General features: G+C 32.5%; 2 protein-coding genes across 4 annotated transcripts in view; one reads left to right on the top strand and one right to left on the bottom strand.

Annotated features, from left to right (window-relative positions):
• Nucleotides 1-26594, bottom strand: part of LOC111414456 (lachesin-like) — a 108500-nt gene that overhangs the window by 63589 nt on the left and 18317 nt on the right. For 2 of the 3 annotated variants that reach the window (XM_071195537.1, XM_071195539.1), the window contains 4 exons: nt 10472-10783; nt 9885-10188; nt 9243-9623; nt 8719-8953 (listed from right to left, as the gene is read on the bottom strand). In XM_071195537.1, the coding sequence (XP_071051638.1) occupies nt 8719-8821 (103 nt within the window). In that variant the 5' untranslated portion in view covers nt 8822-8953; nt 9243-9623; nt 9885-10188; nt 10472-10783. Of the gene's footprint in view, nt 1-8718; nt 8954-9242; nt 9624-9884; nt 10189-10471; nt 10784-10839; nt 10919-26594 lie in introns of those variants that run through there. The other variant, XM_071195538.1, reaches the window with a different exon arrangement.
• On the top strand, nt 19107-20153 carry LOC111414460 (uncharacterized). Its single transcript, XM_023045814.2, has 4 exons — nt 19107-19217; nt 19274-19652; nt 19713-19821; nt 19883-20153. Exons 1-4 carry the CDS (start codon nt 19169-19171, stop codon nt 20105-20107), a joined length of 762 nt encoding a protein of 253 aa, XP_022901582.2. The 5' UTR covers nt 19107-19168; the 3' UTR covers nt 20108-20153.

Genomic DNA, 26594 nt, shown 5'->3' with positions numbered 1-26594 from the left:
GTTTATAATTAAGTACGACATAAAGTATGAGTTAGTAGGAGTATACATGTTATTATAAAGGGAGTTTTAAATTAATCTTGTAATGTAGAATGTCAAAATTATTTTTGGTACTTACAATTAGTAGTAACACAGATATTTAAATACTTTTTGTTGGTAATTTGTTGATTTCAGTATTAACTATTGGCGTAACCTCAAAAAATTTGACAGCTATAACCAACGATCTAGTAACGTCGTATGTATGTTTGTTTGTCTGAGACATATACAGTAATCCCCGACCCCCCCCGTCCTCGAACATGCAATATTTGTAAACTCTGGCGTGTTTATATTTAGTATATTTACTAGCCCAATTAAACCTTTTTTAATCCATTCTTAATTAAACATATTATAAACAAAAGTAAATCAAAACACCGAAGCTGTTTACAAATATTCGTTTGTACAACAACAGGACAGTTTTTAAAGCGTTATGGTCTATCCAGAGAGAAGCGAAGTGAACGACGTTGCCAGATCGTTGGTATTAACTATTGACATAATATTGAAAAAATTGACAGCTATCACGGTATACGGCGTCACATATTAGAGATTTCTTTAAATATTATTAAGATAAACGTTTTTAAATGTGGTTATAAACATTTATAATTCGAAACAATTCTTACTGCGCGTAATAATAAGTGACATAACCTCAAAATGTAAGTTTTACATCATCGTACAGCGTCACCTGGTAATTATTTTTAAAAAAGTTATTAAAATAACGTTTTCGAAATGTAATTTTAAACAATTATTATTCGAACGATTTTTTGATTCGAGCAATAATTATTGATAAAACCTCAAAAAATTGACAGTTATAACAGTATACAGCGTCGCCTATTAGAGATTTTTTAAAAAAATATTAAGATAAACGTTTTTAAATGTGATTATAAACACTTATTATTCGAAACAATTCTTACTTCGAGTAATAATTGGTGACATAACCTCAAAATGTAGTTTTTATATTAGCGCACAGCGCCACCTAGCAATTATTTAAAAACAAATTTATTAAAATAACGTTTGAAATGTAATTTTAAACAATTATTATTCGAACAATTTTTTTATTCGAGCAATAATTATTGACATAACCTTGAAAAAATTGACAGCTATAACAGTGTACAGCGTCACCTATTAGAGATTTTAAAAAAAATTATGAAGATAAACGTTTTTAAATGTGATTATAAACACTTATTACTCGAAACAATTCTTACTTCGAGTAATAATTGGTGACATAACCTCAAAATACAGTTTTTATATCAGCGTACAGCGCCACCTGGTAATTATTTTTAAAAAAGTTATTAAAATAATGTTTTTGAAATGTAATTTTAAACAATTATTATTCGAACGATTTTTTGATTCGAGCAATAATTATTGATATAACCTCAAAAAATTGACAGCTATAACAGTATACAGCGTCACCTATTAGAAATTTTTAAAAAAGTTATTAAAATAAATGTTATTAAATGTGATTATGAACATTTATTAATCGAAACAATTCTTATTTCGCGTAATAATTGGTGACATAACCTCAAAATGTAGTTTTTATATCAACGCACAACGCCACCTAGCAATTATTTAAAATTTTTTTATTAAAATAATATTTTTGAAATGCAATTTTGAACAATTATTATTCGAACGATTTTTTGATTCGAGCAATTATTGACATAACCTCAAATAAAATGACAGCTATAACAGTACATGTACAGGGTGTCCAAATTTCCATGGGTTGGGTTGGGTTGGGAAAGTTGCGGCTTTCGCGAACCTGAGCTACTTTTTTGTAAGACTTACAATGACGCAAACCAAATTTTCATAGCCCTCTTCGTTTTAGATATACAGGGAGTGTTTGAAATTTACGATGTCAGGTACCTCCTGTATCTCGGCTATCCGGAAACTTAGTAAAAAAGTAAAAACGGGTTCTAATAGATTTTTTCACGTGGAATCCAATGGTGTACGTAGAATTTTTCTAGTCATCACGGTTTTTGAGTTATAAACACAACTCAAATACTGAATACTCATCTTGTAAAATACTTAACTCTTTATAACTCAAAAACCGTGATGACTAGAAAAATTCTACGTGCACCATTGAATTCTACGTGAAAAAATCTATTAGAACCCGTTTTTACGTTTTCGGATAGCCGAGATAGAGGAGGTGTCTGAAAATCGTAAATTTTGAAACACTCCCTGTATATCAAAAACGAAGAGGGCTATGAAAATTTGGTTTGCGCCATTGTATTTGCGAAAGCCGCAACTTTCTATCTTTCATAATAACTGAGATACCCTGTAAACCCATCGAAATTTGGACACCCTATACAGGGTGGTTTAAATTCGATGTCCGAATAGGCTATCTCGGAAACTATAAGAGTTGGAAAAAAAGTAGCTTACATGTCATGGTCTCGTTTTTCGAGAAATTGTTAATGCCAAAAACCTCAAAGCGCTATCGTCTTTTGTTTTTCCCCTAGAGGCCAAAATTGAAAATATCGTAAAACCAGTAAGTGCAATTATATTGGTTATTATAGGTGGAGTATTATAACTAAGACATTATATGAACACTTTTTTACAGAGAATTTGATGACGTAGTAAAAAAAAAATTTCGGTTTTAGATTTTGAGATATTATGACAATTTTGCTACCAAAATGGCTGCAAACCGCGTTACTTTGTAAATCTAGTGACTTAAAAAAAAATATATATGAGCGCCATCTATCAATCATTTATTAAGTCATTTAATAATATTAAATATTAATAAAAACTGTGAAATAATGCAATCTATTCCAACTTTTGTGTAAAACAAATATAAATTAAATAGTTCAACAAATGTATTTGTTTCAAATATCAGAAATATGTTTTTTTTAATTTTTAGTTATAATTTACAGGAAACTGTAAATTTAATTCCTTTAACGACACTAAAAAAAAAGTTTATTTTTAGCTTTATTCTAAAACAATAAGAAATAGACCTGTCAAACCCTATATTTTTGTAATCAGAAAAAAATAAGGAATTTAATAAGCGAATAATCGATGGTTATTTCCATTAAAAAAAAAATTGTCATAATATCTCAAAATCTAAAACCGAAAATTTTTTTTTTGACTACGTCATCAAATTCTCTGTAAAAAAGTGTCCATATAATGTCTTAGTTATAACACTCTACCTATAATAATAACCAAGATAATTGCACTTGTTGGTTTTACGATATTTTCAATTTTGGCCTCTAGGGGAAAAACAAAAGACGATAGCGTTCCGAGGATTTCGGAATTAGCAGTTTCTCGAAAAGCGAGATCATAACATGTAAGCCACTTTTTTTCTAACTGTTATAGGTTCCGAGATAGCCTATTCGGACATCGAATTTGAACCACCTGTACAGCGTCACCTATTAAAGATTTTTTTTTAAATTATTAAGATAAACGTTATTAAATGTGATTCTAAACATATTTTATTCGAAAATGTTTTAATTCGCTCAACAAATATCGCCATAACCTCAAAAATATAATTTTAAAACTTAACACTAGACGTAGAAATAGAAAGTTTCGGTTTGATCGTGCGTCTTCAGGGTCTAAAATTTTTGATATCAAGATTCAAGATTATTTCGCGACACCCCAATTTAGGAATAACTGGTTTGTTATGCAACAAACAACTAACAATATTGAATTTTAATCACCTCAAATACAAACCATAGCGTACATAAACAGTAAATATTAACCTGTCTAACTAATAAACACGAAACTAATTGTTTCTGGTGTGTTCATAGACCGAAAACGAACTCGTTATAGAGGAAGAGGACATTTGTTGGGCCATTTCAATGGGTATACCGTACTATCGTAACTGTTAAATGCAAAGCAAATATTGTTAAATATTGTCATTATTACAACTATTATCGTTACGTCGGACTCAGTTTAGGTTGCTTTTAGCGGCAGTGCACGTCCGGTCCATTGGTAAACAGTTGTTTATACATTCAGTAATTGCGGCGGCCGGTCCGCGCTAATTCGGACCGCGCGGTGCAGGGACGGACTTCCGCGCAATAATTAACCGCCGTAAATCACCGCAAACTCGGACAGATGTCGCCGGGCGCAGCGGCCGTCCCGCAATCTGTCCCCGCAACCGCGTCGAGCAAATTACGCGCCGGTCCCGACATGCGCCTTACCATCCCGCGATCTTCAACACCAGTTGTCGCTTTTGTTTTTAGCATCGCGCCAACTGACGTTTCCTTCCTTCGTACCGCCGGTTGTACTCGATTTAACATTAAAACGACCAACTAGAAAGGAGCAGCACGAGTAGGAAGAGATGAGAGATAATGATGTTTCTACTACACAGCGGTACAGTAGTCGTATTCGTATTGCTTGGCGTTTCGAGCAATAGTATTACGGCAGGCCCGTAACGGGATACAATGAGGGGTGGACGGGGGGGCGACGTCTTTCAACCCAACCTGAAATCCCGTAACCGTGAATTCGCTCTCTCTCACTGACAATGACAACGATGAAGGGGAATAGCACGGACGTGGAAGAGGAGATCGCACAATGGCGAGCGCGGCAGCAGGAAAGGCTGATGATGATTTGACAGTTAATTGACGGGGATGATATAGTTAGCGTGTGCTCGATTAGTAAAACACGAACGTTCCTATTTCGAATCAAAGAGTAAAGATTAACATGAAATGAATGAATAATGGGGGGTACATTTCAATTTCAAATATTATCGCAGTAAACATTTTTTTCAATTAATTAAACATAGAATCAAATGTTTAATGCATACTTTAAATTATTTCACTTCCTATATATAGATTGAATGAAAATCCGGTCCAATTACTGAATTGGCATTCGTTTAAATGACCAATCCAGTTATTGAACTGGGTTTTGCGAGTAATAATTTGAATAGTACTTTTTAATGTAATGTTAGAAAAAAAAACAATCTAATAATTGCATTGGTACATGCAATAAATCCATATTTATTTATTTATTTACACACACGGGGGTTGCAACAGGACACAGTCCCACATAAAAGCTACTCCACTGTAATACATTTTATATACAATAAATTGTATGAACACAAAATTGAAAATCGATCAATTAATTAATTAATGGCCTTAAGCATATGTGATCAAATCAATTCAAGGGAGAACTCAAGCCGCTGCATCGAGATAATGTATTATTCAACACATGTACAGTTAATTAAATAATTTTTAATCGATTAAAACCATTTTGATCCACACCAAAATCTTTGATATTTTGGAAAACATAATTGTTAATTTTTTTCATTTTTGTCAAGTAATCTAAGAGTATTTGAAATCAATTTGGACCATTTTGACACTCACCAACTACTATATTCTAGTGACTGGTATCTTTGAAATACTTTCAAAAATCATCAAAATCAATTTTTTATCCTCCTTAAGTATCCCAGAAACGTTTTCAGTCGATTAAAACTATTTTGATTCACATTTTCTCACATTCCAAAAACTTCGAATGTTCTGGAAAACATTCTCATTAACTTTATTGACTCCTTTCGTTGTTATCAAGTAATCTAAAAGCATTTGTAATCGATTTGAGCCATTTTGGCATCCACCAAGATCCATTTTTTAGTTTTTGGTGTCTTTGAAATACTTTCAAAAATAATCAACATCAATTTTTTATAATTCTTAAGTATCCTAGAAACGTTTTTAGTCGATTAAAACTATTTTGATTCACATTTTCTCACATTCTAATATGTTTGAATCTTCTGGAAAACATTCTCATTAACTTTATTAACTCCTTTCGTTGTTATCAAGTAATTTAAAAGCATTTGTAATCGATTTGAGCCATTTTGGCATCCACAAAGATCCATTTTTTAGTTTTTGGTGTCTTTGAAATACTTTCAAAAATCATCAAAATCAATTTTTTATCCTTCTTAAGTATCCTAGAAACGTTTTTAGTCGATTAAAACTATTTTGATTCACATTTTCTCACATTCTAATATGTTTGAATCTTCTGGAAAACATTCTCATTAACTTTATTAACTCCTTTCGTTGTTATCAAGTAATTTAAAAGCATTTGTAATCGATTTGAGCCATTTTGGCATCCACCAAGATCCATTTTTTAATTTTTGGTGTCTTTGAAATACTTTCAAAAATCATCAAAATCAATTTTTTATCCTTCTTAAGTATCCTAGAAACGTTTTTAGTCGATTAAAACTATTTTGATTCACATTTTCTCACATTCTAATATGTTTGAATCTTCTGGAAAACATTCTCATTAATTTTATTAACTCCTTTCGTTGTTATCAAGTAATTTAAAAGCATTTGTAATCGATTTGAGCCATTTTGACACCCACCAAAATCCATTTTTTAGTTCTAGGTGTCTTTAAAATACTTTCAAAAATCATCAAAATCAATTTTTTATCCTCCTTAAGTATACCAGAAGCGTTTTTAATCGATTAAAAGTATTTGATTCACATTTTACCACATTCCAAAATCTTCGAATCTTCTGGAAAACATTCTCATTAACTTTATTAACTCCTTTCGTTGTTATCAAGTAATCCAAAAGCATTTGTAATCGATTTGAGCCATTTTGACACCCATCAAGATCAATTTCTTAGTTCTTGGTGTCTTTGAAGTACTTTCAAAAATCATCAAAATCAATTTTTTATCCTCCTTAAGTATCCCAGAAACGTTTTTAATCGATTAAAACTATTTTGATTCACATTCCAAAATCTTCGAATGTTCTGGAAAACATTCTCATTAACTTTATTGACTCCTTTCGTTGTTATCAAGTAATCTAAAAGCATTTGTAATCGATTTGAGCCATTTCGACACCCACCAAGATCCATTTTTTAGTTCTAGGTGTCTTTAAAATACTTTCAAAAATCATCAAAATCAATTTTTTATCCTCCTTAAGTATACCAGAAACATTTTTAATCGATTAAAACTATTTTGATTCACATTTTCCCTCATTCCAAAATCTTCGAATGTTCTGGAAAACATTCTCATTAACTTTATTAATTCCTTTCGTTATTATCAAGTAATCTAAAAGCATTTTTAATCGATTTGAGCAGTTTTGACATGTACCAATAAGGATTTTCTAGTTCTTGGTATCTTTGGAACACTTTCAAAAAACGTCAAAATCAAGTTTTTAAGTTTTAAACGTGGCGGTTAGCCAAATGTAATAAACAATGAGCTAAATCAAGTTGTTCATCAACTCAACCCTACCTTAATAAAGGAAAGTTGTCGAGATTACGTTAGTTTGAAACTCTAGACTTGAAGAGTAGCTATTAGCAGATAGATTTGGGAGCCAAATATGGATTTGGAAGACTTTGTTTACTATTCATTCGGGTGATAGCAATTCACAACTATCGCTTTTGCGTTTATTTAGAACTTTTTCAGGTTTATTTATGCGTTATGCCAAATAAGATAGTGTTAAGCAGAAAGTTTGTGCTGCTCTTCAGACTGAACGAGAAGAAAATTTGAATCTATGCATTGTAAGTGCGATCGATTTTTCGGGTTTATTTTTATACATATCGATAAATATCGATTAGTTATACAATTTTAAGGACATCGAAATATGCGAAATCATCGCACTGCTATTAATAGCGAATTCGAATTTGTTCTAATTATTGCAATAGATGGCGCTATTCAATCTATAAATTATACAAAACATACAATCAAGTTTATATCACCGAAAAGAATCGTTTCAACTCCCTAAGTTATTAAGCGGGGGGCGGCTCGATAGAGATGAGGGGATAGAAAGAGAAGCAAAAGAGAAAAGTATAAGTTTCCATTTCAGTTTGGAAAATGACTAAGATTGCGTGTGGGACACGTGAGATTTCCGATGAAAAATAACCCGAAAATTACTAGGCACTTCTCCATAACCCGCTAATTACCCCCATATATTGATGCATTTCTAACTTGTACCTTTCGAAATGATTTATTAAACCAAATAAACCATTTTTCATTTTCTCCATTTCCAGCTTAAAGGTGTTAATTGACAAGTTGAAAACTTAAATTTCTTAGATGATAGCTTTAGCAATTAATATTACTTAATATCTATTTAAGTAAAGCGCCAAAGTCGATGGTGCAATTAACTAACCCTGGAAGTGCTAAGTTTTCACAACTTATCCCCCAGCTTTTGGATAAACGGGGGGTGGGTTATTAAATTTTCCTTACTCCACACGTCGCCACAGTTTAGTTTAAAGTTCCTTACCCCATCATCTTCTTCTTCAAGGGTGAGTAACGTTCGAACTTGACTAAATCCACTGATTATCAGAGTTGTAATGGATTTAACTGGGTTTAACCCGTCCTTCAATTCTATTTCCTATAGTTTTCAAGTTTAAACATGTTTTAAACTTAAAATTCAATTATAACTATAAAATTTTCTACGCATAATCTTGATTTAATGATATTACCGTCATATTTTTAGATCTTTCATTCGATGGTTATTGCCCAAAAAAGTATAATGAAATCATCTTTGTACCTAAAACAATTCAAACGCGCTTCAAACACAAACACCGCACCAGTAAAGTTAATCAACTTCGTCGAAGTAATCAGCAAATAGCGTCAACGAGTTAATTAAACGCGGCATCGCGGCTCAAACTCAAAGTGAATAATAATTTCTAACAGCGAATTTACCTAGCTGCAGAAAGACACACGGACTCACTAATTGGTTCGTGTTACAAAAGTTTTTAATTTTCTATAGAATAAAAATAAAGTATAATAAGACAAGATTTTTTTCTTTTTGACTTACCATGTATTGAATCCAATTTTCCGAGGGCTGCGGGTCCGAAGAAGTTTGCGGTGAACATGAAGAGGATCGCGCGCGCTCCACTTCCGGCGTCCCACGACCACATCGCGTGTTTTGTACGCCGGGGCGCCGCCGGCTGAACTGGACGCCAACAGTACTCCGCATTGCTATTTTACAGGGGGTTGCAATTCTCTCTTGAAATTCGAGGGTTCCCGAAGCGCTTGCGTCAATTTTCAAGCTGAAAACAAAAATTTTATTCTCACTATAAGAGATGTTTAATTCATTTTTGACGTAAATATTTTTTGTTGATTCATTGTGTAAACAATAACTTATTAAGAAAAATAAATAATCCGAGTTAATGGATGTATTTTTAACTAATCTAGAGTAGTTTACGTAAATTATTAGGAATACTTTTTGATTAATTTTTAATCTTAGATAACGATTTTTTCTATTATGTTTCACACCTGCCTATTATTAATACAAAAATTACGCTTAAATGATATCGAATGCACATTCTCTTTTAGTACCTTGTTCATCATTGAGTGGGCCCTGGCCTGCCTCAGAATATCCTTCCAGTCTTCTCTGTCTCTCACCCTTCTCCAACATTCCCATTAGTTTTAGTTCCTCTTTTCGATCTCTCAGCTTCATTCTCCCTCATCTTCTGATTCCAACCAGTTTGTTCAATATTGCTATACTTGTCTCATACTCATCTTCCTCAATTCTTATCACATGACCCACCCATCTCAAGCGGTTGATTTTGATAAATTGAACCACGTCCATGTCGCTGTATGCCATCCTTTTGTACACTCTCCATATATATGGTCCCAATCAGGTTCACGTAACACCTTTTCAAGGGCACGCTTAAATAGATTACAAGACAAGACATGTCCTTGTCTTATTGTAGAAACCTAAAATCACTTTAAATAAACAATTTGGGTCTTCAAAAACGCGTTATGATGGATTTTTAGGTTCAATTAAAGCTTTTTTCTTCATAAAATTTAATAACTCTAAGAAGAAATGTGACAGATTTTAAAATGTCAAAAATTAAATTTAATTTAGGTGGGTGCCGTTAGATGGGGCGAGAAACTAATTTAAACTCTTGAAAATAATAAATTATAGAATTACTAAATGATGAAATGATTCAAATTTAATAAAATCAATCTACTTACTATTCTTTTATTATAATAAATAAACCCTTTTCTTTTAAATCCCAAAAATTTTAAATTGACGGAGAGAAGTTAGGTTGGAAACTTCACAGATTGATTTAGGGCGGAAAATCTCTTCGTGGACCATAAAATCACTTTAAATAAACAGTTTGGATCTCCATAAACGTGTTACGACGTGTTCTTAGGTTCTATTAGGTTTCTTTCTTCATAAAATTTAATAATATTATGAAGAAATGCAACAGCTGATTTTAATATGTCAAATATAAATTTGAATTTAGGTGATTACCGATAGATGGGGTGAGCAACTCTGTAAAAGAAGAATTTTATGATTTAATTGAAATTTTTATACCCAAAATCACTTTAAATAAACAGTTTGGGTCTTTAAAACGTGTCATAATAAGTTTTTAGGTTCAAATTTGACAATTATAGGAAGAAATGTAATAGCTGATTTTAAAAAGTCAAAAATAAAACGTAATTTAGGCGGGTGCCGTTAGATGGGGTGAGCAAATCATTTAAATTCTTAAATTAACGAAAATTATAAATTATGGAATTATTAAATGATTCAAAATTAATAAAATTAATCGACTTACCATCTTTCTATTTTAATAAATTATCCAGATATTTTAAAACCCCAAAAATTTTAAATTGACGGAAAAAAGTTAGGTTAGTTCTTTCGATTGAAACTTTACATATTGACTTAGGACGAAAAATCTCTTCGTAGAGCATAAAATACCTTTAAATAAACACTTTGGAGCTTCAAAAACGCGTTATGATGAGTTTTTAGGTTCCATTAAGTTTCTTTTTTCGTGAAATTTAATAATTTTAGGAAGAAATCCAACAGCTGATTCTAATATGTCAAACATAAAATTTAATTTTATTACCGATAGATGGGGTGAGCAACTCTGTAAAAGAAGAGGAATTTTATGATTTAAATAAAATAAAAATTTTTAATTTTTACCTAAATCGCTTTAAATAAACAATTTGGGTCTTAAAAACGTATCATGATAGGTTTTTAGTTTCAATTAAAGTTTTTTTCTTCATAAAATTTGACAATTATAGGAAGAAATGTAACAGCTGATTTTTAAACGTCAAAAATTTAGTTTAGTATAAACGATTATCGCTAGATGGGGTTAGTAACTGTTTACTTTAATCCCAAGATTTAAGGGTCTACAATCAACGTTCTCACTTTGAAACTGATTAATTATTAATCAAAAAATTGGAATGGGGAACCGTGAGAGGAATATTTAATAGATAATATAAAACGCAGAGTGTAAAAAGAGAGAATACCGAGGAGAAAAGGTTGAAAGATTCGGAGTCGTTCAGTTCTCCGAATTGAAACATAATCTCCCCGGGAGCACAACCTATGGAACATTGAGCTGTGGATCAGTGCTCCCTTAACGAATCCATTTCAAATTTTCAATTACACCCAGATAAAATGGAATATATATAGTAGAAAGAGACGAAAAAGGAAATGTAACATTTTCTACTACCAAATTAATTCAAATGACTTAAAATGTACACAATTAAGATTGTTAACAAGTAAAATTATTAGGCTAAAACGTTTTAAATCTAAAGTAATCTGAAATTGATCTTTTTTGGAATTCGCCAAAGCGCTTCCTCGAACGTAGAAGACATAATTTATTGACGTTTTAAGGAATTAATTTCGATAACTCACTTTTCCTTCGCAGTAAAATCGCAATAATTCGTTCGTTCGTTCGAATTTCTTTAATAGCCACTTAAATTTTTTCATTTAAAAAAAAATTATATAATGTACACACTCTGTTGTTATCTAAACATTTATGGGTACTCGTTCTGATAAGAAACATATTGGTATCGATATCACATTTAAAATTAATTTACCTAATACGATTAAAAAACATTAAAAAGATTTTTTTTAACTTTGCGAAGTAAAGCTTTGATTAAAATTCTTTCAGCTCGAAATATTATGTACCAGGAAAAATAACCACTTTGTAGTTTAATTTTAGAGCGCTCTCCACCGGGATTCCATTTCCAATTTAACCGGAAATGCGGATTATTATTATTTTTTATTTTTGTGTATTATTTACTCCAATTTACACCTAAATAATTCGACTATAACGGATGATTATTGTAAATGCGCAACTAATTATGATTATTAACATATCGATTAGCAAATAAATACAATCGGTATTGAATTAACCCTTCAATACAACACGTTTACATTATGTTCTGTTTTGGAATGGTCAAAATGGATTTATTTCATAAATAACTCGATATTAACGTGATATTATTACTGGGGGTAGGTCTTCTATGTCTTTTTTGTGGAAAAATTGACAGAATTTCATCACGATTATCGTTAGATGGGAAGTTTACGATTTTTAAAGTTAAGTAAATAAATTTTACGTAAATAGTTGTAGTAGATCAAGTTTGGATCAAGTAAGGTATCCTCTTTTTAATGCAAAACGCCGTTTTGAAAAATCATTTTCAGTTTTTGAGTTTTAAAAATTCGTATAAAATCGATTTCTTGGAATATGAGTATGAAAATTTCTCAAAGTGTTAATAGGAGTGTCCTCTTTCCAATGAACCAACCCGTTTTGAAAAATAACATTTAGTTTTTGAGAAAACAATATTTGAAGTTTTGATAAAATTTTCGATGTTGCAATTTTCATCGATAACTTTCAAAATTTGCTATAAAAAGCATTTCTTGAAGGATCCTTGTGGAAATATCACCAATTATTAATTTCCGCAAGATCAACAATGACCAGCATAAAATTATTGTACGCAAACATTAACAGCTACCACCCGAAATCACACCTGATCGGAAACTACACATCATTGACAATCATATCCGTTGCGCAATGTTTGTGGAAACAAAATCGAAGTCTTCCATCACATTTAGAAACTGGACGTCAATCCAAAATTACGGCAATATTATAAATAGAGGAGTCAGAGGAGGAGCGGTGGCTATGGGCCACCCCACGATACAATTGAGAAAATCCAACCCCCCGGCAATCAACTCTCCATTAAATAATGCACTTCATTTTTGTATCACTATCGGACTTAATACATGTTTTCTTAATTTATATCCACCCGTTTAGTAAAATTGAAGAATCCATATTTAACATGGCCTCACTGCACGACAAATGTCTCATAATTGGTGACTTCAATCCGAATCCAACCAAAAGGAAACACATAAGACATTTCCTGAATATGTCCAATTTCGTACAAATCACGACTCCTCCCACGTACGTTATGGAAAACAATCCGAACTCTACTCCTGATCTACTGTTCTGTACAAGAAACATCCGCGGTCTAATTACACAGGTAGAAGTTGTTCCGGATTTATGCTCCGATCACTTGGGCATTTTAGTTTATGTCAACGTCACAACCAACGTACCTAAACCTGTTCCGACTTTAACTAAAAACTATAAGCTTTGCAACATGGAGACAGTTAACTCAATAATGAAAGACTTCATAGAAGCACATCAGACAATCACAGTTGACACGATTTCAAGGTTTAACAAATGTCTTAAGGAGTCGATAGACAAAGCGAGCCCATCCAGAACCACCAAACACTACAGTTTTCCGCTATCTCCATTTATTATCAGACTCATCAAAGAGAAAAGACGCCTATATCGAGACTTCAGGGTATATGAAGTGCCTGAGTTGAAAAAGAAGTTTAATGAGTTCAACAAAAAGATACAGAAACTAATTCAGCAATACAGAACGGAAAAGTACATGGAAGCCTGTGACAAAATAAAACTGTGTAAAGGAAGAAACTATTGGCACGAAATTCGAAAACTATCAAGATACCAAAAGACACCTGGAACGGCGGAGCTCATTGATCCTACCGATGGCGGTGTGCACTCCAACCCTGAAGAGATTGTCAACATACACGCTGACTACCTAGAAGGTGTATTCACCTTTACCGAGGATGTTTCGTTTTGTTCCCACAACAAAAGCATTATAGATAATTGGTACGAATCCGCATTTTTGACACCGTTCGAGACACCCGAAGATGCTCTCATGTTGGAAGACGAATATGTTACTCTTCTTGGACAGGGAAAAGATAACGCTCCCGGTTATGATAACATCACAAGGAAACTGCTTAGAAGTCTAGATCTTAACATCCATGGCTTTATCAGAAAAATAATTAACTTTTGCCTTACGACTCAGCATTTCCCGCTCGACTGGAAGACGTCAATTATTACTTGTATTCCCAAGAAGGATTCTTCTCTATCTGATCCAGCCAACTATCGCCCCATCTCACTGCTCCCCGTAATTGGAAAACTCTTCGAGACGCACTTGAAGAACAAGCTCCTGGGTGCGGTATCAAAGAAAATTCCGCCTTACCAATTTGGCTTCCAATCCGGCAAATCAACGTCCCAGCCACTAACTATTCTGGTTTCCAACTTCCAGGCGGCACGTTTTGTAAAACTGAAATCTGCAGCAGTGTTTCTGGACGTCCGAAAGGCCTTTGACTCCGTGTGGCACAAAGGATTGCTATTTAAACTGGATAAGCTAAAAACGCCATACTACCTTCTAACCCTGATAAACCAATTCCTGTCGAATCGTTCCTCCATCGTGAAGTTGAAAAATCACTCCTCCCACAGCTTCTCCGCTCAGCAAGGCCTTCCTCAGGGTTCGCCTATCTCTCCCGCTCTATACAACCTATTCTGCCACGATCTTTACAACGGCAACCCAGACGCTTTTAACCTCACTGCATACGCACTTCTTTACGCCGACGACACAGCATTGGTCTCGCACAGTAGGGATATCACTTCCTCGATCCGTAAGCTGCAAACGCTCATAAACGAAACGGAAAATTGGTACCGAAAATGGCGCATCCTACTCAATCCCACAAAAACACAATTTTTTGTCCCATTCCTCTCACCCCGCGCTCCCTCCCCCACAATTACAATCCAATCAACGGCAATCTCCGTCTCACCAACCTGCAAGTATCTTGGCATAATACTTGACAGAACGCTTAAGTTTTCCACTCATGCAACCAAGGTGAAGATGAAAGTAAAGACACGCGCCAAACACTTTAAATCTCTCTCGTTCAGCGGTCGCGGAATCTCTACCTCATGTGCCTCGCACATCTACAAGACCATATGGACCATATGCAGGCCCATCATAGAATATGGATCAATACTGCTAAGCAACGCACCAAGAAGAACGAAGTACCACCTGGAAGTAGCGGAAAGATCTGCACTGAGATCCATCACCCGAATTAGAAACCCCCGTAACCCCCTCTTTAACCCTAGCAATGATCTGCTCTACCAACTTACCGATATACTCCCCATCCATACCCGCCTTAAATCCTTGTCCGATAAATCCATCCTAAATTTTCCTACCAACGCCTTGCAACACACGCTTATATCGCCTCGATTACTCCACCCTCGCAACAATCCACCCCTTCTTCCAAAAACTCCTGGCCGTCAGAGAAGACTGAAACAAGCCGCCGACTACAAAAATCACGGGCAGAAAGACCCTGGTCGGTAGCCCTATTCTCACCCCTTCACTTTTTTATTTTTGTTGTATATACATATAGATATTTTTATTGTTATTCTTATTTTTTTTATGTAGTGGGTACAGAATAAAATTTGTTTTTCTTCTTCTTCGATTTCTTGGAATATGAGTATGAAAATTTTCCAAACTGTTAATAAAAGTGTCCTCTTTCCAATGAACCAACCCGTTTTGAAAAATTACTTTTAGTTTTTGAGAAAACAATATTTGAAGTTTTGATAAAATTTTCGATGTTGCAATTTTCATCGATAACTTTCAAAATTCGCTATAAAATTAATTTCTTGAAGGATCCTTGTGGAAATATCACCAATTATTAATTAAAGTATCCTCTTTTTAATGCAGCAAGCCGTTTTGAAAAATCGCTTTTAGTTTTTGAGAAATAAATTTTTTAAATGGTCGACAATTTTTTCGAATTTTGCAATTTTCGCCGATTAAGTTTTAAAAATTCATATAAAATCGATTTCTTGGAATATGAGTATGAAAATTTCCCAAACTGTTAATAAAAGTATCCTCTTTCCAATGAACCAACCCGTTTTGAAAAATAACTGTTAGTTTTTGAGAAAACAATATTTGAAGTTTTGATAAAATTTTCGATGTTGCAATTTTCATCGATAACTGTCAAAATTCGCTATAAAATTAATTTCTTGAAGGATCCTTGTGGAAATATCACCAATTATTAATTAAAGTATCCTCTTTTTAATGCAAAAAGCCGTTTTGAAAAATCACTTTTAGTTCTTGAGAAAAAAATTTTTGAAATGATCTATAATTTTTTCGAATTTTGCAATTTTCGCCGATTAAGTTTTAAAAATTCGTATAAAATCGATTTCTTGGAATATGAGTATGAAAATTTCCCAAAATGTTAATAAAAGTGTCCTTCTTCCAATGAACCAACCCGTTTTGAAAAATAAGTTTTAGTTTTTGAGAAAACAATATTTGAAGTTTTGATAAAATTTTCGATGTTGCAATTTTCATCGATAACTTCCAAAATTCGCTGTAAAATTAATTTCTTGAAGGATCCTTGTGGAAATATCACCAATTATTAATTAAAGTATCCTCTTTATAATGCAAAAAGCCGTTTTGAAAAATCACTTTTAGTTCTTGAGAAAAAAATTTTTGAAATGATCGATAATTTTTTCGAATTTTGCAATTTTCGCCGATTAAGATTAAAAAATTCGTAAAAAATCCAGTTCTTGGAATATGAGTATGAAAATTTTCCAAAATGTTAATAAAAGTGTCCTCTTTCCAATGAACCAACCCGTTCTGAAAAATAACTTTTAGTTTTTGAGAAAACAGTATTTGAAGTTTTGATAAAATTTTCGATGTTGCAATTTTCATCGACAACTTCCAAAATTCGCTGTAAAATTAATTTCTTGAAGGATCCTTGTGGAAATATCACCAATTATTAATTAAAGTATCCTCTTTTTAATGCAGCAAGCCGTTTTGAAAAATCGCTTTTAGTTCTTGAGAAAAAAATTTTTGAAATGATCGATAATTTTTTCGAATTTTGCAATTTTCGCCGATTAAGATTAAAAAATTCGTAAAAAATCCAGTTCTTGGAATATGAGTATGAAAATTTTCCAAAATGTTAATAAAAGTGTCCTCTTTCCAATGAACCAACCCGTTCTGAAAAATAACTTTTAGTTTTTGAGAAAACAGTATTTGAAGTTTTGATAAAATTTTTGATGTTGCAATTTTTAACGATAACTGTCAAAATTCGCTATAAAATTCATTTCTTGAAGGATCCTTGTGGAAATATCACCAATTATTAATTAAAGTATCCTCTTTTTAATGCAACAAGCCGTTTTGAAAAAACGCTTTTAGTTTTTGAGAAATAAATTTTTGAAATGATCGAAAATTTTTTCGAATTTTGCAATTTTCGCCGATTAAGTTATAAAAATTCGTATAAAATCGATTTCTTGGAATATGAGTATGAAAATTTCCCAAACTGTTAATAAAAGTGTCCTCTTTCCAATGAACCAACCCGTTTTGAAAAATAACTGTTAGTTTTTGAGAAAACAATAGTTGAAGTTTTGATAAAATTTTCGATGTTGCAATTTTCATCGATAACTGTCAAAATTCGCTATAAAATTCATTTCTTGAAGGATCCTTGTGGAAATATCACCAATTATTAATTAAAGTATCTTCTTTTTAATGCAACAAGCCGTTTTGAAAAATCGCTTTTAGTTTTTGAGAAATTAATTTTTGAAATGATCCAAAATATTTTCGAATTTTGCAATTTTCGCCGATTAAGTTTTAAAAATTCGCATAAAATCCAGTTCTTGGAATATGAGTATGAAAATTTTCCAAAATGTTAATAAAAGTGTCCTCTTTCCAATAAACCAACCAGTTTCGAAAAATAACTTTTCGTTTTTGAGAAAACAAGATTTGAAGTTTTGATAAAATTTTCGATGTTGCAATTTTCATCGATAACTGTCAAAATTCGCTATAAAATTCATTTCTTGAAGGATCCGTGTGGAAATATCACCAATTATTAATTAAAGTATGCTCTTTTTAATGCAACAAGCCGTTTTGAAAAATCGTTTTTAGTTTTTGAGAAAAAAATTTTTGAAATGATCGATAATTGTTTCGAATTTTGCAATTTTCGCCGATTAAGTTTTAAAAATTCGTATAAAATCGATTTCTTGGAATATGAGTATGAAAATTTCCCAAAGTGTTAATAAAAGTGTCCTCTTTCCAATGAACCAACCCGTTTTGAAAAATAACTTTTAGATTTTGAGAAAACAATATTTGAAGTTTTGATAAAATTTTCGATGTTGCATTTTCATCGATAACTGTCAAAATTCGCTGTAAAATTAATTTCTTGAAGGATCCTTGTGGAAATATCACCAATTATTAATGAAAGTATCCTCTTTTTAATGCAACAAGCCGTTTTGAAAAATTACTTTTAGTTCTTGAGAAAAAAATTTTTGAAATGATCTATAATTTTTTCTTGTATCTTGGATCCAAATAAGTTGACAATCTTATCAGCTTTCTTATTAGTTTCATTTTTATTCACTTCAGAAATGCACCAGAAATTATAACCATAATGACCGAATATTCGGTATCCGGCTTTTCGCAAAATCACTATCCGTTCCATCACTAGTAAATAGGTTGTTAATAAATTATTATCAAAAGTGTTAGTTCTAGAATAAAATTGAATAAATAAATTTTTATAATATGGTAAAAGCGTAATAGATTTAGGTCTTAGATTGTAAACAATTACGATATTAAAAAAAAAATTGATAAGTTATCGAACCTATCGAAGTTTATTAAGAGTTGCCACACCGAAAACACTCAAAGATTTCTCAAGGACTTGGTTTAAAAATAATATTTATAAAAAATCGATGTCCAATTATTATCTAACGAACGAAAAATGTTATATAAAATTAACAATGAATTAATTAACGGTTACTTAAGGCCGAATTAAAAAAATGTTTAATATAAACACAAAGCTAATCGTCGGAATATGATCAAATCGACTAAAAATAAAGCTAAATTAAAAAATGTGATATATAAAACTTATGATTATTTGCGTTTAACACTTGAACGATAGTGAAAAACACTTATTAATTTACTTTATACATTAAAAAAAACTAATAATGATTATCAAACTACTTAAAGGATTGATAAACTATTTTTTACGAAACAATTTTAGTATTTAAACCCCCAACGAATAGTTTCAAATCAGTTGAGAAATTCCAGGTAAGTTTCAACAACGAAAATCATAACAAATCATAAAATTCTTCATTTATTTTCTAGAAATATCTCCAGCTATTAAAATGCGCGCCATCGCTTTCTTAGCCTTCATCGGCATGGCTTTTGCCATGAGTAAGTTTCCCACCAAAAAAATGTCTTCCTTTAAATTAATTTAACAACTTGTTTAGCCCCAATTGTACGTGACCAACGTGCTTTTGAAGAAACCATCATTAATTTCTTGGAATGCTTACGTGGAGAAATGAAAACAGGTTGGCCAGATTTCGGTATCCCCTCTTTGGACCCATTGGAATCTGCTGAAAAAACTCTTGAATTAGGCAATTTGGGTATTGAAGGTATCAGCGGAACTTTGACCGTCAAAAACTTAGTCTTCGCTGGATTAGCTGACTTCGTTTATGAAAACCTCGAAGGTAGCATTCAACTCCTTCCTCCAGGTCTCACTGTTAACTTAGATCTCATCTTCCCCAACCCAACCTTAACCACCGAATACAGCGGTAATGTTCAATTGGCTGAAATCGGTATCGATACCTTCGGAACTGGCACCTTAGAGTAAGAAGTCAAGAAATTAAGAAATATTAGAAATATTTATGTGCTTTTATTGCTTTGCAGTTTCGACGCCAACAACTTCAAAGCCAACATTGGTTTACAAGCTACTTTATTGGGTCGTATCGGTTTGAAATACCTCGATGTTTACGTTTCCATGGAGCCATTAACTAGCGTAAGTCTTTGATTTTGCACGTGTAAGGTATTTGAGTTAAAAAGGTAATTTTTATTTTCAGTTTGTCATCACTGGTCTTCGTGACGATGAAGAATTCAGCGCTGAATTCTCTGCTGATATGCTCGCTAACGGTGTTGACAAAATTGCTGAATTGAGTCCAAAACTCCACGATGTAATCTCTGATGTTGCCATGGATTTGATCAACAATGGAGGTGATGGTGGTGAAGATTCTGGTTTCATTTCCGGATTGATCGACAGATGCTTGTCTTTAGGTCGTCGTGTATAAATATGTACCATTTCATATTGTTATAAATAAAAGTTAAATAGTAAAATTAAGTTTATAATCTTAAATCCACCTCACTTCTTACCATCTCTATAAATACATTTAAACCCCCACTGTGGCTACGCAATGTGGCGACGATTTTAGCATCAGCCATTTCTTATGAGTTTCTAGTTCACTACATATACCACAACTCATTATTGTATACAGCATTCAAATCCTTATATTCATTGTTTTGGCACAAATATTTACCAATGTATATGCTTAAAGCAATAACGACACTTTTCCAAAACTGATTATTTTATGGCCACTGAAAACTCATTCAACAAAGCACAGGGAATTTATCAGCTACATAGTTCCCTGATCATGATATTTGACCATTATACAATTTCTCACCTGCACCACTCCAGCTGGCTTAATCTCCTACACTCACTCAACAAATCTTTACCTTTACGTACTATGCATATGGCATTATTGACGAAATCACCACCAAGCTTCTTCTCTCTTTCTTCCTCAGCCTGTACTCATCCACTGCTGGACTTAGGTCTCTTCCAAACGTCTCCATTTATTTCTGCCTTTTGCTGTACTTATCCATTCTTTCCTCGCCACAACCTGCACATCGTCGATCCACCTCTTCTGCAATCTTCCTACACCTCTTTTAGTATCTCGTGTTCTCTACACGATTATTCGTTGTGTCCATTTTTATGTGCTTTCTCTTGCCACATAACTTGAGAAAGCAACAAAGTCATATTTTTCTCAATATTGAAATATAGACGCATCTAAGAGTAAAAGTGAAGGAGAGCAATATTGTTAAGAATAAAATTTGCTACAACCTTTGTTCTAAAAGTTTTTTTATAACACGCTCCGATTCTCCATTGTTACCATTAACTTGCAAAAAATAACGAATTCATCAAATTTTCACATTTTTGTATTGTTCTCAATATCTATGCATCTGAGAGCAAAAGCGAAAGAGAGCAATATTGTTAAGAATATAATTTGCCACAACTTTTGTTCTAAAAGTTTTTTTATAACACGCTCCAATTCCCCAGTGCTACCATTAACTTGCAAAAAATAACGAATTCATCAAATTTTCACATTTTCGTATTGTTCTCAATATCTATGCATCTAAGAGCAAAAGTGAAAGAGAGCAATATTGTTAAGAATATAATTTGCCACAATTTTTATTCTAAAAGTTTTTTTATAACACGCTCCGATTCCCCAGTGTTACCATTAACTTGCAAAAAAAAACGAATTCATCTAATTTTCACATTTTCGTATTGTTCTCAATATCTATGCATCTGAGAGCAAAAGTTAAAGAGAGCAATATTGCTAAGAATAAAATTAGCTACAACTTTTGTTCTAAAAGTTTTGTTATAACACGCTTCGATTCCCCAGTGCTACCAATAACTTGCAAAAAATAACGAATTCATCAAATTTTCACATTTTCGTATTGTTCTCAATATCTATGCATCTGAGAGCAAAAGTGAAAGAGAGCAATATTGTTCAGAATATAATTTGCCACAACTTTTGTTCTAAAAGTTCTTTTATAACACACTCCGATTCCCCAGTGTTACCATTAACTTGCAAAAAAAATGAATTCATCAAATTTTCACATTTTCGTATTGTTCTCAATATCTATGCATCTGAGAGCAAAAGTGAAAGAGAGCAATATTGTTAAGAATAAAATTTGCTACAACCTTTGTTCTAAAAGTTTTTTTATAACACGCTCCAATTCCCCAGTGCTACCAATAACTTGCAAAAAATAACGAATTCATCAAATTTTCACATTTTCGTATTGTTCTCAATATCTATGCATCTGAGAGCAAAAGTGAAAGAAAGAGAGCAATATTGTTAAGAATAAAATTTGCCACAACTTTTGTTCTAAAAGTTTTTTTATAACACACTCCAATTCCCCAGTGTTACCATTAACTTGCAAAAAATAACGAATTCATCAAATTTTCACATTTGCGTATTGTTCTCAATATCTATGCATCTGAGAGCAAAAGTGAAAGAGAAGAATATTGCTAAGAATAAAATTAGCTACAACTTTTGTTCTAAAAGTTTTTTTATAACACACTCCAATTCCCCAGTGCTACCAATAACTTGCAAAAAAAAACGAATTCATCTAATTTTCACATTTTCGTATTGTTCTCAATATCTATGCATCTGAGAGCAAAAGTTAAAGAGAGCAATATTGCTAAGAATAAAATTAGCTACAACTTTTGTTCTAAAAGTTTTTTTATAACACGCTCCGATTCTCCAGTGTTATCATTAACTTGCAAAAAAAAAACGAATTCATCAAATTTTCACATTTTCGTATTGTTCTCAATATCTATGCATCTGAGAACAAAAGTGAAAGAGAGCAATATCATTAAGAATATAATTTGCCACAACTTTTGTTCTAAAAGTTTTGTTATAACACGCTTCGATTCCCCAGTGCTACCAATAACTTGCAAAAAATAACGAATTCATCAAATTTTCACATTTTCGTATTGTTCTCAATATCTATGCATCTGAGAGCAAAAGTGAAAGAGAGCAATATTGTTAAGAATATAATTTGCCACAACTTTTGTTCTAAAAGTTTTTTTATAACACACTCCGATTCCCCAGTGTTACCATTAACTTGCAAAAAAAATGAATTCATCAAATTTTCACATTTTCGTATTGTTCTCAATATCTATGCATCTGAAAGCAAAAGTGAAAGAGAGCAATATTGTTAAGAATAAAATTTGCTACAACCTTTGTTCTAAAAGTTTTTTTATAACACGCTCCGATTCTCCATTGTTACCATTAACTTGCAAAAAATAACGAATTCATCAAATTTTCACATTTTCGTATTGTTCTCTATATCTAGGCATGTGAGAGCAAAAGTGAAAGAGAGCAATATTGCTAAGAATAAAATTAGCTACAACTTTTGTTCTAAAAGTTTTTTTATAACACGCTCCAATTCGCCAGTGTTACCATTAACTAGCAAAAAAAACGAATTCATCAAATTTTCACATTTTCGTATTGTTCTCAATATCTATGCATCTGAGAGCAAAAGTGAAAGAGAACAATATTGTTAAGAATATAATTTGCCTCAACTTTTGTTCTAAAAGTTTTTTTATAACACGCTCCAATTCCCCAGTATTACCATTAATTTGCAAACAATAACAAATTCATCAAATTTTCACATTTTCGTATTGCTCTCAATATCTATGCATCTGAGAGCAAAAGTTAAAGAGAGCAATATTGCTAAGAATAAAATTAGCCACAACTTTTGTTCTAAAAGTTTTTTTATAACACGCTCCGATTCCCCAGTGTTACCATTAATTTGCAAAAAACAACAAATTCATCAAATTTTCACATTTTCGTATTGCTCTCAATATCTATGCATCTGAGAGCAAAAGTGAAAGAGAGCAATACTGTTAAGAATAAAATTTGCCACAACTTTTGTTCTAAAAGTTTTTTTATAACACCCTCCGATTCCCCAGTGTTACCATTAATTTGCAAACAACAACAAATTCATCAAATTTTCACATTTTCGTATTGCTCTCAATATCTATGCATCTGAGAGCAAAAGTGAAAGAGAGCAATATTGCTAAGAATAAAATTAGCTACAATTTTTGTTCTAAAAATTTTTTTATAACACGCTCCAATTCCCCAGTGTTACCATTAACTTACAAAAAATAACGTATTCATCCAATTTTCACATTTTTGTATTGTTCTCAATATCTATGCATCTGAGAGCAAAAGTGAAAGAGAGCAATATTGTTAAGAATAAAATTTGCTACATCTTTTATTCTAAAAGTTTTTTTATAACATGCTGCGATTCCCAAATGATACCATTAACAAAAAGCGATAAACAATTTTCATCGAACAATTTCTGACTTTATATTTAAACCTACCGAATGTTTATCATTGATTCTACCGAAATTTGACATAGGTTGCCAACGCTGTTCGCCTGTGTTCTTCTGTGAATCTCACTACTTCGAATCTTGTCTCTCACAAGGGAAGTGTCACAACTGTGTCTCACCGATTTCGATGCAATTTGGTACAGTCATAGAATGGGCCAAAATAAGGTTCGTACATTTTTTTATACGTGCGGTAAAAGCCCCTGGGGCAAGTTATAGGGGTTGAAAGTTTGGAGAAAAAGTACGTTTTCACTTATATTTTAAAAATGAAAAGTGCTATCAAAATTTGGTAAATTGTAACTGATATTCATTTTAAAAGAGCTTTCTTTTGATGTATCACACATATACCAGAGGGTTAAGAAGGGCGAACTACCCCTATTTTTTTGGAATTATTTAAAAACCACCCTATCGATTTTGGCGGCATTAAGTATACTTCCAGCACGTTCAAAAATATTAGTTAAGGGTTTTTTCCCATTCGCTCTAGATCATCCCCAGCGAAGTTACGGGGGTTAACATGTAACCACTTTTCGTAAGAATGATGTGATAAAATTGTCAGGTATTTTGAAAATACTTTAACAAAACCGTAAATTAGTCGCACAATAAAATGTTTAATGTAAAATAAGGCATAATACACCATTTAGGGGTGGTTGGGGTTAACCACCCCCTTAAAAATTAATTCTATCCCGGGCATTACTTGTTGATTACGGCGAAATTTGGTACTGTGTTTGTTTTATATAGTTTATTAGTTTATTTTTATTCTACATAATGTTGCCAAAAATACACCTACCAAAAAAATTTTGGCACAATATTTGTTTTTTTAGTGCCGCTTGCTAAAGGTCATTTCTCAAAATAGTTTTTTCTAGTATAAAAGAACGTGTGCCCAGTGGGTAGATTTTAGTTTCAGAGCAACTGACAGAAGCAATGGTTACAATAAACCCAATAAACGTTTTAAATTTGCTAATGACAGTTTTTACTGTTATGAATATTCCCCAGACTCCTGTAAATGAAGCAGAAGTTAGTTTAAAAGAAAATATACAGCGTATTTTAATGGAAAGTATGGAAGACTACAATATGCAAATTGAAGACGAAACTGTATTAATTTTCGATTCATCCAATGGCATCAATGACGGTCAGCAAATTATTGAAGACCAGGATACAACTGACAGGTTTGTAGAAGATACTGATGCTCATTGTCCATTGAAGGATGACATCGACTACGAGTACAAATTAGAGGCGGTAAATTACTGGACAAGTGGGAAGAAAGGTTATTTGAAACTAGAAACCGTAAAAAACAAATACCGAAAAGTAACGTCAAAGACCCAATTGCACAGATGGTCTAAATATATTGAAGAAAGAGGGACATACAAAGAAAAATTAGCAGAAATTACCGAATTTGTAATTAATCAAGCGAGAGCCGCCGTAGATAATAAATTGCCACTACATGATATTGATATACGCAGATGGGCTATACAAGCTAGAAATGAAAAGAATTTATCTCCTCAACTGTTCAAAGCATCTCATAGCTGGGTGCAACGTTTTAAGAAAGCAAATCGGTTAGTAAGCCGAAAAATACCAAAATTTCTATCCCAAAAACAAATTGGAAATGTTGATCGAGTAAAAACTTTAGCAAAAGATTTCGTTAAAGAGGCAAAGCTACAAATCCAAATATATGGACCTGAAAACACCTACAATTCGGATCAGAGCGGTTTTAACTTGGAATTCCATTCGGGAAGAACATTAAGCGATTTAGGAGTTAAAACCGTAGAAAGTGTGGTCCAGTCGGTGTCATCTACAACGCACAGTTACACAATTCAACCCGTAATATCTGCTGATGGGAAACTTCTTTCTCCACTTTTTATTGTTTTAAAAGAACCCTCTGGCAGCTTTGGACCGAGGGTAGCAAATACAATGTTTAAAGCAGACAATATATACGTTTTGGCATCAAAATCTGGAAAGTTAACTTCAGAACACATGAAAAATTGGCTCCAAAATGTATATTTTCCAAATACTGGTTCTAAATCATTATTATTATTAGATTCTTGGAGTGGCCATTGTCCTGAAGTTATTAGTGAAATAACTCCATCAGGTACTAATTTTAAACATTTATCTATACCTGCAGGGACAACAGGTCAAATACAGCCCCTAGATGTATTTGGTTTCAGAATATGGAAAAATTTTATTAGAAGATTCTCTGATCAGATTATTCTTTACCAGTATGATGTCAATTTACATCAGAGGGATAACATATTAAAATTGCAATCGTTGACGCATAACCAGTTGGCTTCCCCTCGGTTTATAAATGTTTTTAAATACGCATGGTTTGCAAGTGGCTATATAGAGGAGAGACCAGACCATTTTGAAAATCCCGTGGAAGTTTGCTTTTCGAGTGAGAAGCCAACGTGTGATATCTGTGGGGATATAGCGGTCATAACATGTGCATGGTGTAAAAAATCCTTATGTTTAAAACATTTTTTCCACGACTTTCATTTTTGCCAACACTACGTAGAATAAAAATAAATTTAATATTGAAAATTAATATAATACATAAAAAACGTCAATTAGTAATGTAGAATAAACTTCTTTGGTATATTGAACTATTT

The sequence above is a fragment of the Onthophagus taurus genome, chromosome 3 (genome assembly GCF_036711975.1).
Source record: "Onthophagus taurus isolate NC chromosome 3, IU_Otau_3.0, whole genome shotgun sequence".
Classification (NCBI taxonomy): domain Eukaryota; kingdom Metazoa; phylum Arthropoda; class Insecta; order Coleoptera; family Scarabaeidae; genus Onthophagus; species Onthophagus taurus.
The sequence above is the reverse complement of the archived record's forward strand: the minus strand, read 5'-3'. Positions and strand labels throughout refer to the sequence as shown.